The sequence below is a fragment of the Epinephelus lanceolatus genome, chromosome 21 (assembly GCF_041903045.1).
Source record: "Epinephelus lanceolatus isolate andai-2023 chromosome 21, ASM4190304v1, whole genome shotgun sequence".
NCBI classification, from domain to species: Eukaryota; Metazoa; Chordata; class Actinopteri; order Perciformes; family Serranidae; genus Epinephelus; species Epinephelus lanceolatus.
The window spans coordinates 35,272,501-35,293,262 of record NC_135754.1 but is presented as its reverse complement, the minus strand read 5'-3'; the positions used below and the strand labels follow the sequence as shown (position 1 = coordinate 35,293,262).

Sequence of the window (20,762 nt, the reverse complement as noted above, 5' to 3'; positions counted from 1 at the left end):
GGCACAGTTTCAAGCCCCTGTTGGATCCAAGGTAGCTAACTTTACATAATAAACATCCGACCTGATATCACTGATCACACTGTGATTATAACCAGATCAGTTCTTAATGGCTCATATTTTTATTCTGGCTGGACTTCATGATATGGTCTATTAGTCTGGCAAATATCTGCCAAACTAGGACCTGACCGTAGGCTACAATGTCTTTCAGTTTGTCTCAGTGATTCGCATTCGTACTAACGTCAGTCATCTAATGTAAATTAGCTGGCACTGTAGCTCTGTTTCTCTTACACTTTCACGATGATTATCGCTTACTAAGGTTCATGGTCCAAATGAATGTAGGGCGACTCAACAGAGCCTAATGTTAGCTAAACAAATGCAAATGCTAACTCAGTTTTGTTTGATAAACAAAAGTAACAAGTACTGGTAAATGATGGAGGTCCAGATTAATAATTTTTTTGCCAGTTAGGGCCATTAGTATAAAACACTATCTAACGTTAGCCCCCTTGAATATCAGTAACTTTTTATTGTCAGTTAGCCCTAGTGCTGCCGCTGACCACCAGCACACTGAGACCACACTGGGTCTGTGGAGCTGCCATCCACTGCAGTCCCCAGTGAAGTCACACATTAATCAGTGTATTGGCAACACTATGTTTTTGTTTTGCTGCTGTTATGGTGTAGCTCTGATTCTCATTGGCCAGGACGGGAATTGGGAGAGTAGACGGCAGATGAAGAGGGAGAGGTCAGAGGTCACAGATGTGTGTGAAGCGCAGCTAACAAGGAGGGCAAGGTCACCTGCATTAATCCAAATAACTCCACTGCACTAGCAAACTTGTGTTTTTAGATCTTCATGTCAATAAAATAATTTGCAAATATTGTACAGCGTTCAGAGTGAATAGCACAGCAAGTGATATAACGTTACCTAAAGCTAGTAAGGGTTAGCATTAGCATATGTCACTACAGTTGCTACTGACGCTATATATATCCCTTAGTTTTAATTTTTTTTCTTTGTCGGACCTTCTCCTCTGTGGCTGTTTCTCAGCCATCTCTCTGTCTTGATAATGCACTGAAGATTTTAGCACCTCATTGCACGTTGTTTCACGGCGGTGCAGCTAGTTAGCTAACGTTAGCTCCCACCCAACCCTGCTTTAAACTCTGGTTTGATCACTATGCTAGGAACAGCAAGCTGGAAAAGTTCAGTCGAACTGTACCTCACTATACACATTCCCAAATTAGTAAATACGCCAGTCGCCGTTAGCTGAGAAGCTGCTGCACTGCTGCGCGCCACCATTGTGGCAAAAGCTAGCATTAGCTAACCAGCAGAGACTGCAGAAGTGGGCAGTTGACCCAATGTTTCCACATGTTAATGCAGCTAGCTAGTTGTTTATCAGTAAAGCTAACAGAAAATTACAAAAAGGCAAAACATTAAAATTTGACCACGTCTAAATGGATAGCATTCCAAATGCAGCGCTAAAACTCACTGAGATAAAAGAGCGCGAGACTAAAAAGAGAGGTCTCGTGTTGAACATCCTGTTTTGTTTTTCTTAAACCAGTAAGTTAATGTAAACTGTTTAATGGGTGTTGGGCTGTCAAAATCAAAATTAACTTGAAGTGACATCCTTTATTTTGTTGGTAGCCATTGTATAATTGTAATATCACCACCAATACTGTCACCATGAGGTCACCAAACACTCTCTGGCTGCAGCTTCTCCAGTGTGAAGATGTTCTGCTTTTGTTTGTTTTTTATTTAAGAAAAAATGAGATGAGAGTTTGTTTTTCCAGAGCGAAAAGTGTTGGGAAATAAAATAAGATATAAACAGTAAAGATTATCAATAAAACCAAATGCACCATGTTTGAAACATAACCAGGCGAGCAGCTAACAAGCATCATTTTAAACTAACACACTTTGGCTTCACCAGACTCTGATCAGAACATTTTTAGGACCAAACAGTTAATCAATGAAGAGGGAAATAAAAGGCACATTAATCAAAAATGAAGACAATAATTAAACATCATAATCAGTCACCATTTCAGCTGTGTAACAGGAAGCCATGACTCACCACATGCACATCCTGTGACTCTCCACAGGGAGAATAATTCAGCTGAAATTACTGTGATCTCCTGATTTTATTACATTTTATGGCCTTTTTATATTTGTATATTTATTTTGCTGCAGTGACTGTTGTTTCCTCTGAAGCATCCCAGTGAATTTAATCTCCTGCTCCTCACACTGTCACCTCCCCTCGCTCTGCTGTTTGTTCTTTTCAAAGCCCGAAGCTGCTGCCCCTCCTCCACCGGGGTTTACACTCTGTGTGTGTGTGTGTGTGTGTGTGTGTGTGTGTGTGTGTGTGTGTGTGTGTGTGTGTATGTGTGTGCCTGTCATATCACTGGGCACACCAGCATATGCACACACACACACAAAGCTATCCGCCTCCTCTTCTCAAACATCTCTATCTCATTATTTCTCGTCCTGCCTCTCCTTCTCTCTCCCTGTCTTGCTCCACCACTCATTCACTCTCTTGCTGAGAGTGTGTGTGTGTGTGTGTGTGTGTGTGTGTGTATCCACTCGTGTGTGTGTGTGTGTGTGTGCGCCAATGTGTCGCGATGCGCTCGCCGGTGGTGAACAGGTGTTCAGTACAGTCAGCCAGAGCCGGAGCTCCACAGTAGGAGCAGTTAGAGACACACTCTCACTCACACACACACACACACCCAGGATCGAGCATCACATCTGGGGACTGCCGGCGTCTCTGCCCCCCCCTCTGGAGATGATCCAGAGCTCCAGAGGCAGCCAGGAGGCATCAGACAGAGAGATTTAACCCAGCCGAGGAGACTCAGATGCTGGGGTAGATCTGCTGCTGAACAGCCTGTTGTACTTCCTCAGGAGGATCCTCATTTATCTCCACTCTGTCCAGTGAGTATTACTGACGGCAGAATTTTCACTTTATGGGTTAAAATCTGTGGAAACTGTGACTATTTTGCGGCTTTGAAGCAACTTTTGCGGCTCAGTTTGGATCCGACAGGTGTCTCATCTGGTTGTTATAGTTCTGTATCTGGTGTTCTGGTGCAGGATTGTCCACCAGTTCAGGTGCACTGGGACCCTGTTTAAGCCAAGCTGGGACTGCTGGGAGCTACGTCTGTTCTTTGTTGAATTTTGCTGCAGTCCAGCGTGAAGTCAGACTGCGGCTTTGAGTCTTACGGTCGCTGCTGTTCTTCTCAGGGAAGGAAGAGAAATGTCAGCTTGCAGAGGACATTTGATGAAACGATCAGATTCTTGATGAAATTCATCCTGTCACAGCCGTGTGGTGTTTGTCGTGGTGACGATGCTGTGAAGTATCTCCGGGGACAGTTTGACATGACGGAGCCTGGAGGAGGCTGTTCTTAACAAACACCAGAGAAGAAATTCAGATTTTTTTTTTTTTTATATTTTACTGTGAGCGTTGGATGTTTGGACTGTGAGCACGGGAAGGTAGACAGAAGGTGTGAGAACTTTCTGAACCTGAACGTCCTGTTCTTGTTCTCGGATCTGTTTCCTCTCGATCTGGTGCAAGTTCACCTGGAAACACCTGTCGGGGATAAACTTTCATTTTTCACTTCAGAGTGGACATTTTCAGCTGTGGATTTATTATTTTCAGGTTCTCATCAACCCCTTTCTCCTGCTGTGTGTGTTCGTGTGTGTTCGTGTGTGTGTGTGTGTGTGTGTGTGTGTGTGTGTGTGTGCGCGCGCGTCAGGTCCGACAGTAAGATCTCTCGGTTGGCCCAGAGGTGGAACCAGAGGGCGGCAGGAGATGCTCTGATTAATGACCTGAAACCCCTGTTTTACCCAGGAATCCCCCGATCCTCACTCAGCTTGGACAGGTGAGGACACACACACACACACACACACACACACACACACACCTGCATTACTTGCTATCCTGACGGCATTGCTGCACAACAAGGTGTCCTGAGATGGGAAAATTATGGATTAAAAGTCCAGAATGTTTTTAAACTACATCATAATGTTGAAATCACAACAATCCCACATGAATATGATTTGTGGTTCCTTATAATCGATGTGTAGTGACTGAGAGCTGAAGCACTTCAAGTCTCTGATGGTCATGAAACTTGAAGAACACAAATGATGAACAGCTGTGTAAATATCTGTGTCCGTAATAAAAAGTCAGACACAAGAGGCCAGTGGACATAAAAAAAAGGTAACAGAACGAAGTGAACTACAACTCCCAGGGTGACTTTGTGGACACCGGATTAAACATCAGCAGTTTACACTGTTTTACTTTTGGATGAATTTAGCAGCTGTGGCTTCGTTTTGCTTTCTCATATTTTTCAATGAAGCTGCAGCACTGATTCACATCTCTGACTGGCTTCTTTGCCATGGCAACAGCAGCTGAGGCTCGTGGGTATTGTAGTGTTAGAGGCATTCACCAAAGCAGCATTAAAAACAGTCATGATTGTGAAGGAGATGCAGGAGGGGGTTGTGGAATAATGGACTGTGTAAAGAAGGTAAAGTGGAGTCTGTTATTAGAAAGACTGATTGAAGTTAGAGTAACCCACGCCATTGGCTTAGTTTAACCCATGCTGTTGCTATGGTTACCTGCAGTTTGATTTACCTTGAGCTGTGATTTAGAGGATTGGTTAAACCTAAGGTCCTGTTCCTAAACCAACTGCTCACTGTAGGTTTTATCAGACAGACTGATGAAGTTCATTTGTAGGGGACTACTTTCAGTGGCGGAATAATCCACATTTAGTGCTCTACTGAGTATTTATAGCAGCAGGATGGTGTATGTGGGATTAATTAGAAATAAACTACAGTGTGTGTGTTCATTATGGAGGAACATGTCACCCACTGACAGTGTGTGGCTCATAGGTGTGTTTCTAACAACAGTGGAGCTCTATGGTAACAACAGCTGTTACACAACAGACTGAGTGGTACAACCTTGATAATCTCACTGATCCTGGTGGGGTTAATTGGTGGAATGGCTCTTTAAAGTCTTGGATTGTAGCAGAATGACAGTGATTGGCCTGAGGGGGGCGCTACACGTCTTCCGCTTCCTCCCACTGTTCAAAAATGAAGCCAAAATATCCGAGAACCAGCGGCTGCCATCTTGTCGAGTGTATCTAGTCTTGTAAAACAGTTATGATACAGTATCGACATATTGCCCAGCCCCTAGGTACGATTCATTGGTACCCTGCCTGAGGATGATCGCCCCCCTCTTTCACCCTTCACATTAGTTATTGTCATGTACCCGAGAACACTTGGGTCATCATCTACGCAACATTTGGACCTTCACATCATGCCTCCTGTGGTTTATATAATTGAGACACTGGGAGAATGACGTCTCACCTGCCCTCCTGTTGTATCACCCATGGCCGTGGACTTCATAGGATGAGCTTGACACATGTTGCGGACATATGCAGATTTCAGAGGAGACCTTTGACATTGAGAAATTGCTTTTCAACTCTACTCACCAACTGCTCTTTGCGTTAATGCGTTAATTAATTAACTTAGTCTTAACAGTTACCGTAAACTACAACCATAAAGTACACATGAACCGTACGAGAGACCACCTTGTCGACAAATCATGGCGAGGGTACAGTACACAGTGTTGACACTAATCAAACCAACTGGACTTTGGGGTGAAATGTTGTCAGGTTCAGGCTCAGGTCTCTGATGGGAAAGCTTCCTCAGAGCAGTTTGATGTTTTCTGTATCTTCAGCTCAGCATCCTCATTATTCTCTACAGCTCTTACGCATTATGTTTTACCTCAGAAGACCGGTGTTTCCAGTCTGTATTTATGCCATACGTACACTGAACAGTTATTACGTCTGTGAGGGAGGTTATGTTTTCAGTTTGGTCCAGTTTATTTGTCAGTCAGATGACAGAAAAACTTATGACGTGGTTTTAATGAAACTTTGTGGAAGGGTGCAGCATGAGCCCAAAGAACCCATTAAATCTGGTGCGTATCCAAATCAGAGGGCGGATGCACAGAGTATTTTTCATTTTAACATTGTATGAAAGGTCGTTGTGCCTTGGCAGAGGTCTGCACGCTCTGAGTGCAGACCTCTGTTGGTGTGTGTTATCATGTCTCGTGTCCATACTGGCTGTGAAGTGATCTCTGCTTAACACGACTACACTGTCAGAGATGGAGGACTAAATGTACTACAGCCTCATTTCCACTGCACAGGACGGCTCAGCTCAACTCACTTGAAATCTTTTTTTATTGTCAGAAGTTGTGGGTAATACCTGGTACTGTTTTGGTACCACCTCAGTTGAAGTTCGAGGTACTAAAACCCTGCAGATCGCCGATCGGTTAGGGAGAATTGTCATGGAAGCAACACGGGACAAATGAAAGAGTGATTCCAGAGAGAAGCAGACAGAGGGGTCTACAGTCTGTGTTTGAAGGATATATCCAGGATGTCAGACTGACTCAGCAGCAACAACAGGTTAAAAAGGCAAAGATAGTTAGAAGCTAAAGCTGAACTATAGGCTACAGATCACAGTGTAAAAGTGAACCACCACATCACTGCTGATCGCCACACAAGACAGTGAATATAAAGGGAAACTTTGCTCCCCCTGGGGCCACCAGCTCTTGGACCTCCACCGCCAGACGGGCATGGGTCTCCAGGGTAAGTCAAACAACGTTCATCTGCACACACTGTGATGACACACAGCTGGTTGAATATGAGCAAAGTTTCCCTGTTTCCCTTCACTGGTTCCTGTACAGCAGGGTCGGTCTTTGTTTCACTGTTATAATCATTACAAAGCAAAAACAGCATGTGTATGCATTCAGTAGGCTATATCTTCAGTAGCTAGCTAGCTAACCCTACACTTTTCAGGGTTTAATTTTGGTTTTGGAACAGGGAAGAAACGTATATCTGTTTCCAACCTCTCCAGGTAACGAGTATCATTAATACACTTTGGCCAGGCACAACGTTCAGCTCGAAATCCACAAAACCAGCCTGTATATGAAGGAAATCTCAACTGATTGCATTAATCTATTGAGCACAGTCTTCGTTCGACGGGTGGGACTTAGCAAAGGATTAACTGACGAATAACAGACGTTCCTGTGTTGGTTTCCATTGAAAAGATCCATGCTGTGATGTGTTGAAGATGATGATGGTCCGTCTCACATGGAAGCACATAAGAAAAGTTTGTGGTACCAAAAGCGAGTCAAGTCGATCATGACTGCGCAGTGAAAATGAGTCCTCGTTCTGTGTAGAAACACATGTTAAAGTTCAGCGAGTGTCAAAGCCTTGAATTATTTTTAACTTTGTCCTCCATCTCTCACACTGTCATCCTGTTGGGAAGTGATCTCCTCAGGTCCAATAACTCCACTCAAGACAGACTTATGAAAATGTTCTTAAACTCTCCTTTAAACTCTGATTAATTCCTTTTTAGTGGATTTGTTCATGGAGGGTTTTTTAATAGGTTAGTGTTTTGTGTCAGTGGCAAAGATCAGAAGCCTCTTAGTGAACCCTGAGAGCTCATAATGAACCCATAACAGTTTTAACATTCAGCTAGTGTTAACAGTAAGTCCCTGAATATTTTATAATATTAAAGTAAACTGTTGAACATTCAGGGGTTGAAAAATAAGGTCAAATTAAAATGTTGTTCTCCTCCATTAAGAACTGCATGAATATTTTATAGAATCCACACATACAGCTCCAGATGTGTGCTGTGTGTTTACTGTCAGACTCAACAGTGAAATGTGCACAACAATTATAAAAGCAGTTAGTTCCCTTTTAATAATTTAAAGCCTCTTGTTGGGATCTGGAGGGATGTGTGTGTGTGTGTGTGTGTGTGTGTGTGTGTGTGTGTGTGTGGAGGGGGTTTACAATCAAGGATGGATGTTTAGGTCAATTTGTACACTGAAAGCAATTATGTTCAGCAAGCCCAGATTTTACACACACACACACACACACACACACACACACACGTGATTGGCTGTGTTGCCTCTAAAGTGTATGTTTAAGTGCCACAGTTTAAAAATGTTTCAGTTCAGCAGCAGTTCTGTTTGGCTGCAGCTGAGGCTCATGCACCACCCACCTGTGTCTGCAGGTGCAGCATGATAAACATAGTCTGTGGGGTTTTTTTGTCAACCAAACACTGATCATGATCAGCAGGACAAGCTGTGTGCACAGTAACATGTCGCATAGATTCACAGTTTTATTCCTAAACTCTTCTCATTTAGACACAGAGGACAGTAATGTTTTTGCGTTATCCAAGCAGCAACCTCCAGGGATGACGAGTGAAGCCAATGCAGAAGTGCCAAAAACTGCAGTTCGTTGAATGGCCACTTGAGGCTGTCTCCAGAAGCGAGTCAATCCCCATAGACCCTCATGTTAAAATGTTCAACTTTACAGCAGAAATAAACATGTTCACAGCCTGGTACAAAAAAAACAGTTTTGGTCTTTATAGCTAATTTCCCCTTTCATGACAGCTGTACAGGGGGGTGAGTTTTTTCATCTGTTTTAATTTTATTAAGGCTTAAAGTTGCGCATAATTTAGGGTGTGGTCACTTTGAGTGTTTGTACCTCTTGGATATTTTGTTTCATGAAGGAGCTGGCACCAAGCGGGAGCAGGAGCAGCCAACACCACAGGGCTAGCCAAAGTAGCGTAGCTTGTTAGCCTAGCTTGTTAGCCTTAGCTAACTTAGCAGCTTCGAGCGAGGTGGGCATGTTTAAGCAACCAGGCTTCATTTGGCCCGCCTCTTTGCCCATTTTTGATTGGCTGGGAGTTGGGCGGAGTCAGGCACTGCCAAGATGGCGACGGCCAGAGCCGCCTACTTTGAGCTTTAAACCTGCTCCTCAGAAACCAATGGGTGACTACGTCCGTATTTTTATACAGTCTGTGGTGTTATCACACCAGTAGTGACTGATGCTGCCATGACATCTGCTGGCATTGGTTCTGTTATATAAATATATCAATGCTGGGTTCAGACTACACAACATTTTTGTCTGTTCCAACAGTCACTGTCAGATTAGGCAATTGTGAAGTCAGAAAATCTTTTTGTGACTTGGCCGACAGACGTGACAGACTACATGTTGGTGAACGACCAGTTATCCCCGGTCATCTTTCACAATGTGTGTGATGTCATCAGATTATTCTCGTCCTATTTTTATTATTATTATTATTATTATTATTATTTCAGTCACTGTGTCTGTTCACGTTCCAGCCCAACTGTTATTATAGTAACATAAAAAGTGTCACCAGATGGGCGGAGCTGCATTTGAAGTACCACATGAAAACTACAAATCACCGAATCCTCCACAGGAAGTTCCTGCAAATGTTTCACAATAAAAGCCTTTTTAGAAAATGAAGGGATTCTCTCAGCTGAAGTTATAATGGACTTTTAATTTGAAACAGATGCAGGAAGTGATGAGTATGAAGTGACGGCGCGATGCATTAAATTCAACAGGATAAACGGGAGCAGATTAAAACTAAAAACAGAATTATAGATAATGTCGTGTTTCTAATGTAGTGTGTTTGAAATGCAGCTGGTAGTCTCTGCAGCTGTGCTGAGTAAAGGCCCAGACACTATCTGTGAATTTTACTCCTTTATATCCTCCATTATGAAGAAAGAACATTGTTTGCTAGCTTGATGCTAATGGCAGTACTCAGCGGGTTGATAAAGTGCCTCTGCTGTTTCCTTTTTACTCTGTGTGCTAACATCCCTACAGGAAATATCTAAAAGGCTGGGCTGTTGTTGTTATACAGTTTCCACGGCAGCAGATCACTCTGTGTTCCTATTGGCCAAAGTGACGGCTGTGACGAGAGAAGTCGTGGAAGACAAAAAGAAAATCAGACATGTTAGACTTTCTGTTGGGACGTCGTGAGGCGTCCCAGACGTGGCGTCCGTTTTCGTCTACTATGACACACTACATGAAAGAGAACGATGGATTATCACACATAACGCTCACTGTCATTCACAATGTGAGCCAACACTGTACAACACAGCATACCGTACAGTATAATCAATACGTTGTAAAAAGTCATAGTTTTGTAGGGTTTAGCCTTCAAAACTACTTGGTTGATTTTAGGGAAAGATCGTGGTTTGGGTTAAAATAAATATGTCTGTTAGGTAACTGAAGCTACATACGTAAGTTAACGTGATGTACGTGACATACCCTGGGCAGTAACTTTCTGTGTAAAGACATAAACGTCTCATTACTCTCACACAGTTAAGTAAAGGATCATTCAGTGACTCAAAGTGATTCTCAAATGGAAGCCTGCAGAAGTCTGCAGATGACTTTAGTTTTCACCAGGAACCCTTCAAAGATAAAGACAGTAACATTTTTTTATTTCTGATTCATTAGCAGAGGGCCTGATATTTTTTTAATCCAAGTCTGTATGTAGATTGAACACATCATCACCATTTTGGATCTGTCTCCAAGCAGATTTAATTCTGGATTCAGATTCAACGGAGAGACTCAAATATGAAGACAGCCAGGTCACATTATGCAGAGGCAGTAAGCCAATCAGCAGGGGCGAGTCGACTCTGTGAAGTCCCGCTGAGCTGAGTGCTGAACAATCAGGTGAAGGAGCAATTATCATCTGACGCCTGCTAATGACGAGACCCTGCAGGTGTGTTTCCTGCAGCCGCTGCAGCACGAGAGCCGTTTCACATTAAGATAATGAGAGTGTGATAATGACTGAAGAGCTTCTATTTGCTGCAAAGAATCAGTGCCGCACATTAATACATCACAACATTACAGTCAAAAACAAATTAATATGGAAAGTAGAGCATGTGTGTGTGCAGGAGGCGTATGATATCTGTCAGGGTGGGGAGTGGGACAGGAGACAGGAATCACGACTCGATCAGTACAGCAGGAAGAGACCAAAGCCATCAGAATCTGTTTGTTTTTATTTCTTGTGAACAGGAAGTAGTGTTAGTATCAAAGATAGACACAGCCATCCTGCTGGGGACTGAAGAAACATTTTGACCCCTGGCTATTTTAATCATGAAAATCACCAGACACAAAAAAATGTCATTCCAAATGAATGTTGTCAGATGTGTCGCAGTAAAGTTGCTGGATGTTGGACACAGTTGTCCCCCTGTCCTCTACCACCCAAACTGTAAGGGAGTTAGTGAGTCGGTCACAGGTACACTGACTCAGTCTGAACACCTGGTCCAGTGTGGCCTGACGAGGCTGGCTGTTAGCGTTAGCATCAGAGGCTGTGCTAGCTCAGACCTCAGGGTTCGCTGCTAAATGCTTTGTGTTGAGGTGATGTTTCAGACAGAAGTTCTCTGATGGTACGAAAATTCCTTCCTGCAGAACCTGCAGAGAACAGTGCTCCTATCAACACTTCCATCTGGTCGTTTTTTAAATGTAAATGTTCCGTTCACGTCTGCCTCCATCATGTGACAATGACACTGTGGCGTTCAGTGACACGTCAGGTCAAAGGGCACCACGGATCGTGATTGATCAGCGTCAGTTTCTTATTGTGTTATTTTTTCTGTGATTAATTAATTGAAATGAACATGTTATTTTGACAGCCCTAATTAAAACATTTATTACAATTGTTTCTCCTCACCACTTCTCCTCCTTCTCTTCCTTATTTTAGTCGTCTGCCATGTCGTGCAGATGATGATCCCCACTCTTTATTGCATGTGACACACGTCTCTCCCACTGCCAAGTCGCCTTGCAGCCCCTCCATCCTTCTCTCCACTGAGCTTCATCTCTCTCCTCTGGTTCTTCACTATCTTGCTTCATTGTTCCGTCACTTTCCTCTCTCAGTCACAGTCCCCCTTTTCTCTCTCTTTCCCTCTTGATTCAGTCCATTAAAATGCTGTCATATACACATTAAAACTGCCAGTTTGATTATCCAAAAAAAAAAAAAAAAAACGAAAAAAAGACAGTTAAATTGGCAAGAACACAACCCGATTCAAGCCCAGGCCAGTGATGACAAATTACAGCTCAGCCTGACCCGGCCGGAACCCGTTGGGTCGTGTCAGGCTCGGTCGGGCTCGGTCAGGCTCAGGCAGAGAATCAGAGCTCGAGCTCAGACTCCAGGAGTTTTAAAATCCTAAGCGATTTTAAAATCAGGTTGCGTCACACACATGAAGAGAAATTTTTCAGATAATGTTCTCACTAACCTCAAACATACACACACCAGATTTAAAATTAATGGCTCATCACACACGACAGAATATTAATAAGGTTCTCATGTCAGAGGGGGCATGAATTCACCACCTCACATGATCTCATGGGGAAGTAAACAAAGCAGAGACTGACGAGGTGCGGCAGCTTGCTGTAATGTTATCAGTGCTTTGCAGCCAGAAAAACAAAAGCACAAGGATCAATGAGTCTTAGTAAGCAAGACGTAAACACAGGTCATCTGTTCTTCAGCAGGAACTGGAGGTCAGATTTTATCGGTCAGTTTTAATACCTGTCGAGTTGTATACTAACTAAGGTTAGCCTCAAGGGGTTAAATGTCATCATAACTGTAATCATCCAGGCTTTAAATCCTAAATATGAAACATGTTGGAAATGACCAGGGCTGCCTCAATGCGTCCGTGAGCAGTTCAGAAGGTTTCGACCTGGATCTGTAAATCTGTCACGTCACCAGATAATCTGGGACAAACATTGGTACGGACCGAGAGCCATGACCGGGTTTCTCCTTTGATTGTCAGGAGGAGTGAGTCTGGAATAAAACTCTGTCGTCTGAGCCGGGCTTAATGGCGTACAGCTAAAATTTTCCAGGCAGAGCTTGTGCTTGTGGCATATTACGCGCATCAGTCTACATACGCTATATTCTGCATGCAGCTGTGTGCGCCAGAACGCAACTGCTGTACTACTACAGTAGTCGCAGGGAGTATGAATACGACAGTGTGGTGATGAAGAGTGTCTCATCTAGGGAGCAGATGCAGGTTCATCCCAGCAGCCCTCTATCAGCTGATGGACCTCTTCATAAAGTAGACTTTGTGCTGTGGGCTTTTCTTATATCTGGATGGAGGAAGTATATGCTAAGATATGTTTTCCCTCCATCAGAACCCCCACAGCAGCCACTTGTTACCGTCATGCTGAAATGTGTCAGAGCGTAATGTGGAGACTGAGCGTGGGCTGCAGCAGACAGGAGGTCATTTAGGCACTGGCTGAAAAAACTGAAAGCAATCTTTTGTGACAATGCGAGAGCTGCGGGCAGCACAGAGACGGGAACTCTGACAGGTCACACAGCCTGTGGTGGTTTTCTGATTTTCTGCATGTGTAAACCCTCTGATCCAGTCACTGTTGCTGTAATACCTGAGGGTGGGGAACAGGTGCTGAGACTGAATAATGTTCATCCTTTTTATCTGTTTCTGTTGGATATGTGGCTCCTGGTCGCAGTGACAACATCTCAGACAACCTTTATCACAGCTACAACCAGCTCCTCCTGGTTCAGGTTCTGAGGCGACATACACATGTCACCTCTGATATATGATTTTGCTTTAAAATGCATAACTGTTGCTACATTTACACCAAGTGTCCACATTATTCCAGCGTTTTTGAACTCTCAAACAGAGACTTTTAAAAACGCTGCTGACTTTGTTATAGTTTGAAATCAGAGTCTTTTGAAATGAGAATTTTGAAAACGTCCCTCACAAAGTGTGAAGCCAAAACATCAAAGCGAGGTCAAAATACCATTCGTGATTTCATCCTTCTTGTGTGGGCGCTCCTTTCCCATCGCCATGGCTTCCCCCAGTGATGGATAATGCTCCCGGTACAGCTCTGATATGTCGCTGTGTATGTCTCGTCTTACTTTTCCCGTTATCTGTACTATTTTCTCCAGCTAAGCAACCAACCACAGAGTAGATAATCTGCCTACTGTTTATACCATGTGTATGCCCAGTGTATGTCACTGGTCATGTGATATGCAGAGATCATTTTTGTTTTTAAATTGCAAACATTTTCCGTCTATAAAAGGTGTTTACTGATGATGTATCCTCATGTTCCTGTCCTACTCCTGTGGATAGTAACATGGGTCTGACCCAGTGGCATCTGACCTGTGGGGTTTAGTTCAGTGCATGTGAAGGTGATATCTGCTGTCACCTAACTTTTATATACTGTAGTTCAGGTGTGTTTGTTTTATTAGAGCCGTTCAGGTTGGTTGAGCTGGTGTGAACAACCATGGTTGTGTGGTTGGTTCGTTTTCTTTCACACTACAAACAAACCGCACCAGAGTCCGTCTGGAAGAGGACCAAGACCCACCTTTTTGAGCGGTCTCAGTTCAGTTGAGTCTCCTGAGTGTTGAATCTGTTTCAGAAGAGGAACCTGTGACGTTACTTGAAACTGCAGGTAAAGAAGGAGATAAAATGCTGCACACCAGCTGTCTATGGACTCTGTTAAAAGGTTGTTTGTGTTGAGTGTTGGACCCTGGTGACAGAGCAGCTGATTGATGATGTAGTTGGAAAAAGTTTCCTGATCTTTTCTCCTCTCTTGTCTCACACATCCACAGATTACAGTCACTCAGTTCTTTTTTTACCTGGCAGCTCACTGACTTTTTTCTGTCCCTCCATCCCTCCCTCTGAGCAGACGCCTCCCGGGTGTTATGACCCAGCAGATGCAGAACCTGCAGTTGTCCCAGACCAGGAAGTGCCCCGGTGGGCCGGCCTCCCCGAGCGCCGCCAAGCGCCTCTACAGGAACCTGTCGGAGAAGCTGCGAGGAAGCACCTCCTCCTTTGAAGATGCCTACTTCTTCGGCAAGACGGACCGCCTCCGCAAAGCCTCGGTGAGTCTACTGCAGAGGACTAGGAGGAAGATTTAATCTGTGCTGTTTTCACTGAATCATGATGTACAATATGATGTATGATGTATGAGAGAAAACAAAGGTAAACAGTTAGATTCTAACAAACTGTAAACATCCATCACAGTTTACAGACTTAGTTTCAGAATGACTCTGCATCACACCGTCTTTGCTCTGATTGGCTGAAAGTCGTAACCTGCCAGAGGCATCTGATGTATGGCTGTTGATAACAACCCTTGGCACTGCACAGAAATATAACACACCACCAGCTCACATTGTTGGAAGTGTGATTGCAGAGTGACACAAACACCACAGCACGAGTATAAATGCTTCCAGCAGCGTAGAACACTTGCACAGGCTCTAGCGTAGGCTTTACATAGAGCTATAAATCAGCCTTTAGTCGGCACCAGCACGTCTGAAGATTTGTCTTTTTCCTGGTTGACTTGAGAAGTAGAAAAGATCTCCACATCAGACGTTGAGGGGAAACCTGTCCGGCTGCCTGTGTCTCAGACAGAAGGATCAATAAAGATCCGTTTTAGCGCTTTACTGATTCTGTTAACAGCCTGAACTCTCCGTTCCTTCATGTGTCACGTCTGTTATTGGATCTGTGAGCTGCTGCCTGCAGCTGTGGTTACATCATGACACCGGCCTCTGTGCTGGCTTCACTTTGTCTTCCCTTCATCTCGAGTGCCTTGCTCAAGGACACTTAATGAATGGTGTTGTTGGAGAGCATTTGGAGCGCTTCTCACTCTTAACCAGCTCTTCTCAGAAACATTTGGTCACTGAGATTCATCATGTGTGACGAGTGGACGTGTGTGCGTGTGTGTGTGTGTGTGTGTGTGTGTGTGTGTGTGTGTGTGTGTGTGTGTGTGTGTGAGAGAGACTGACATTTACAGATCAGTCACAACAGCAGACATGAAAGAACGGAGGCAGACGGGGGAGGAGAGGGAGCTCAGAGAACACTGTGTGTGTCTCTAAAATCTATTCGACACTAGATGGGTCAGATTAATAGTAACAAAACAGACAACTAAATAAATAAAAATGTTTATGATTGGGTTTTTTTTCATTTCTAATATGTAGACAGATTGATATCAGATTTAATCTCCTTATTGACGAGCATACAGTTCTATATGTTTGTAAAACAAAGAGGGGACAGGAAGATGACTGCAGGTCGAAGACTTTGCTTTTCTGCAGGTTATTATCGTGTTTGTTCCACAGGTGTTTGATAAACTGCTCGTATGTTGCTGTTGTTTGTCCCCAGTCTGCAGCATACTCCACATTCCCAGACACGATTACCAGATTACTCTGTGATCAAATCAATAACAATTTCGTTTTCTTACTTATCGTCCAGTCACCTATCGGCCAAAAATATTTTTTTCCCAGTGTGATTTTAATCCCATCAGCCCCTGACACCTGGCAGTCAGCAGCTGTGTGCTAAAGCCGGTTGACTGGCTCAGGCTTAATTGGTGTTGATCGCAGCGTGCAGGATTTCATTATTTAAGTTACTGTAAAAAGACCAAATTGGTTTTATTTCAACTCGGTCTCTCAAACATCAGCTGTGAATACACGTTCAGCTCAGCAGTAGTGCTACGGTGTCTGTTCTCTTGTGGGCTTCCAGGCCAGTATACACGCTCTCATCTTTTGTTGTATTGATAAGCAAATCCCACATCACCCTCTTTAAATCCAGGCTGCAGCACGGTTATTTTTTGTCTTCAGGAATGCCTGCTCTGTCCCTCCTCTTCCACGGTTCTGCTCAGATATGTTTTCATTAGTTTCAGTTGTGAGGAGGATGTTTCAGTGCTGGCAACAGTCACAGGTAGAGTAAGAAATAGACTGATAGTCGTGGCTACATCAGAGACTCTTGTTGATATGGAGTGGTGCTTTATAAAAAAGCCGTACTTGATTTCCTTTTATGGCAGACAGCAATGGCGAGAGGTTGGCGAGGATGTAAAGACAGTGATCGACAGGAAGAGTACATTAAAGATGATGAGAGAGACGCCACAGTAGTGTTAGCATCAGATGATAGGAAGCTTCAGCATCAGGCGAGGGAGGACCTGTGGGGTTGGGGCCTGTTTGGACCACGTTACAAGCCGGAGTACACAAATATATCTAATAAGCTAACATGGACCCATGTATGAGCCTGACTCACTGATTAATGTCTGTCCAGCTGTTATCCTGGACATGCTCACATGTGAAAATCATGTTTCTTGTTCCATGACATTTCTGAGTTTGCAGAAAGCTGACAGTAATGTGATTATTTTCAGAGTAAGTGAGTGACTTCAGGTGCACAACAAAACTCTGCTCACCTGTAGCTGCACCCAACCTATATTTATATATATATATATATATATATATATATATATATTGCACCCAACATATATATATATATATATATATATATATATATATACAGTAAAGGCCAAAAGTTTGGACACACCTTCTCATTCAATGCGTTTTCTTTATTTTCATGACTATTTACATTGTAGATTCTCACTGAAGGCATCAAAACTATGAATGAACACATGTGGAGTTATGTACTTAACAAAAAAAGTGAAATAACTGAAAACATGTTTTATATTCTAGTTTCTTCAAAATAGCCACCCTTTGCTCTGATTACTGCTTTGCACACTCTTGGCATTCTCTCCATGAGCTTCAAGAGGTAGTCACCTGAAATGGTTTTCCAACAGTCTTGAAGGAGTTCCCAGAGGTGTTTAGCACTTGTTGGCCCCTTTGCCTTCACTCTGCGGTCCAGCTCACCCCAAACCATCTCGATTGGGTTCATGTCCGGTGACTGTGGAGGCCAGGTCATCTGCCGCAGCACTCCATCACTCTCCTTCTTGGTCAAATAGCCCTTACACAGCCTGGAGGTGTGTTTGGGGTCATTGTCCTGTTGAAAAATAAATGATCGTCCAACTAAACACAAACCGGATGGGATGGCATGTCGCTGCAGGATGCTGTGGTAGCCATGCTGGTTCAGTGTGCCTTCAATTTTGAATAAATCCCCAACAGTGTCACCAGCAAAACACCCCCACACCATCACACCTCCTCCTCCATGCTTCACAGTGGGAACCAGGCGTGTGGAATCCATCCGTTCACCTTTTCTGCGTCTCACAAAGACACGGCGGTTGGAACCAAAGATCTCAAATTTGGACTCATCAGACCAAAGCACAGATTTCCACTGGTCTAATGTCCATTCCTTGTGTTTCTTGGCCCAAACAAATCTCTTCTGCTTGTTGCCTCTCCTTAGCAGTGGTTTCCTAGCAGCTATTTGACCATGAAGGCCTGATTGGCGCAGTCTCCTCTTAACAGTTGTTCTAGAGATGGGTCTGCTGCTAGAACTCTGTGTGGCATTCATCTGGTCTCTGATCTGAGCTGCTGTTAACTTGCGATTTCTGATGCTGGTGACTCGGATGAACTTATCCTCAGAAGCAGAGGTGACTCTTGGTCTTCCTTTCCTGGGTCGGTCCTCATGTGTGCCAGTTTCGTTGTAGCGCTTGATGGTTTTTGCGACTCCACTTGGGGACACATTTAAAGTTTTTGCAATTTTCCGGACTGACTGACCTTCATTTCTTAAAGTAATGATGGCCACTCGTTTTTCTTTAGTTAGCTGATTGGTTCTTGCCATAATATGAATTTTAACAGTTGTCCAATAGGGCTGTCGGCTGTGTATTAACCTGACTTCTGCACAACACAACTGATGGTCCCAACCCCATTGATAAAGCAAGAAATTCCACTAATTAACCCTGATAAGGCACACCTGTGAAGTGGAAACCATTTCAGGTGACTACCTCTTGAAGCTCATGGAGAGAATGCCAAGAGTGTGCAAAGCAGTAATCAGAGCAAAGGGTGGCTATTTTGAAGAAAGAAAAAAGAATATAAAACATGTTTTCAGTTATTTCACCTTTTTTTGTTAAGTACATAACTCCACATGTGTTCATTCATAGTTTTGATGCCTTCAGTGAGAATCTACAATGTAAATAGTCATGAAAATAAAGAAAACGCATTGAATGAGAAGGTGTGTCCAAACTTTTGGCCTGTACTGTATACAATATATATATATATATATATATATATATATTGTATACACATATGTGTGTGTGTGTGTGTGTGTTAATGCGTGTCCCTGAGCTCACCTACGTTGGCTGTGTGTTGTGTTGTAGTTTCAAGAGAGATAAGACCCATCGACTGAATAAAATAATGGCACTGCAACCATGATGTCACCCACTGGTTTGTGGACCAAGTGACCATCAGTGTGTCTCACATTGCAAACTTGTGTACTCAACACTTAATATTTTGGGTGTGCTAAGTGTGTTCACACTGCATAGTACGGGAAAATGCAGTGTACTATCGGCACACTCAAAATGGTCCAAAAGTTGAGTGTAGAATGACGGACACTTCACTCGGTAGCAGTTGACTTCTTTGTGACATAGCAAACTCCTCAACTTTTGACATGGTGGCTCGCGCCAACAAGGAGCCTGAGCTGGCTACAGTGAACGCTGCTGCGTTTGACAGATGTTAGTTCTACATGTTTTCTGCACCAAGTACCAAAACTGTTGTCGAAAAGAATACGTTGGCAATGTTTGTAGAGTCTGTAATGATTTTGTACTGTGAACAATAATTCGAGTGCTAACGTTAGCTTGCTAGATGATGTTAGCATTCACTAGCTAGCTAACTTGCTTCTAGCTACAGTGGCGCGTTTTAATCAGCAATGAGGATGTGGAGTAGGTTTGGTTTATGTGTGAGCAGAGATAGCGGTCAGATTTGCCTTTTAAAAAGAAGACGAAGGAGAAGTAGAGGCGGTTAAAAACAAAAGCTCTTGTAACTTTCAGTAAGTGCAAAACGGCAGTGTGCAATTTGAGATTTGAGACAAACTCCATATTTGGAAGGAGAAGGTAGTGCTAACTGTAACACTAGCTGCTAGCTTCGTTCGTGCAGTGCATCACAGTCTATGGTTAACTGTAATCACGCGGGAAAAAATGAACATCTGACTCCATCTGACCGACAACAGCTGCTGTTCATGGTGTCCAAAGTGACAACTGCAGCAAGAAGATGTTAAAGTATTTTTCATATTTCCTCTCTGCTGTTGTGACAACAGGTGTATGGAGACACAGGAGCAGTTTCAGGAATGTTATGTATGTTTCCTGTCAAACATAGTCCGGTGGAGAAGGTGAATGTTCTTGTTGTGCAACTCCACGTGACACTCTCTGCACACTGCGTCTTTAAATTGACGTCTGTGTGGATGTATATTTGTTTAAAACTGCCATTCCTGGTGTAACTGTAACAGAATTATTGTTCTTGTACTTTATACTTGTTGGTAAATGTGAGCGCTTGTTTTCTCCTGCAGACCATGCAGGGCAGCGACTGTATCTTCGAGGCGGTGGAGCAGCAGGACCTGGACACGGTGCAGATCCTCCTCTACCAGTTCTCGGCCGAGGAGCTGGACCTGAACACCCCCAACAGCCAGGGTCTGACGCCGCTGGACATCGCCATCATGACCAACAACACGCCCATTGCTAAACTGCTGCTGAAGGCCGGCGGCAAGGAGAGTCCACACTGTGAGTGCACCACGACTTTGTGCTGTTGTTCTCCAGCATGTGAGGAAGTTTAATGTGTGGCCTGATGAGGGCGCTGTAATGTCTGTTGTCATGTTCTCCTGCTCGTGCTGCTGCATCCCACTGGCTCCACTCTGCGTCCTTGTCGTCTCAACACCATGAATTGTACCAGAGGTGATAACTGTGTGCACACTTCATCAGTCTCTCCTGGTGTTTCACTCAGTTGTGTTGTGAAGAACGGTGGAATCCGCACAGTGTTTTTATGTTCAGTGTTTCTGAGCACTGCTGCAGTCGCTCAGATTTCTGCCAGTAGATTACAAAATATGAGTCAAGATACAGACTGCTGCAGTCATATCTGATTGGTTCTACCCAGTCTGACCTTTTAGTCTGAAAACCTAATTTACAGGTGAACACATCAGATCGATTGTCTTGTTACTGGGCACATTGGTTGTTATGGTGATGCTGATTTGTGATGCTTTTTTTTTTTTGCG

At 43.7% G+C, this 20,762-nt stretch overlaps 1 protein-coding gene across 3 annotated transcripts in view; it reads left to right on the top strand.

Moving 5' to 3' along the window:
• ankfn1a (ankyrin repeat and fibronectin type III domain containing 1a) overlaps positions 1-20,762 on the top strand; it is a 167,460-nt gene that overhangs the window by 87,827 nt on the left and 58,871 nt on the right. Inside the window, exons 1-4 of one of the 3 annotated variants that reach the window (XM_078163443.1) lie at positions 2,623-2,908; positions 3,727-3,852; positions 14,509-14,704; positions 20,064-20,274. In XM_078163443.1, coding sequence (XP_078019569.1) covers positions 14,525-14,704; positions 20,064-20,274 — 391 coding nt within the window. In that variant the 5' untranslated portion in view covers positions 2,623-2,908; positions 3,727-3,852; positions 14,509-14,524. Of the gene's footprint in view, positions 1-2,622; positions 2,909-3,076; positions 3,475-3,726; positions 3,853-14,508; positions 14,705-20,063; positions 20,275-20,762 lie in introns of those variants that run through there. The other 2 variants (XM_078163442.1, XM_033611087.2) reach the window with 2 other exon arrangements.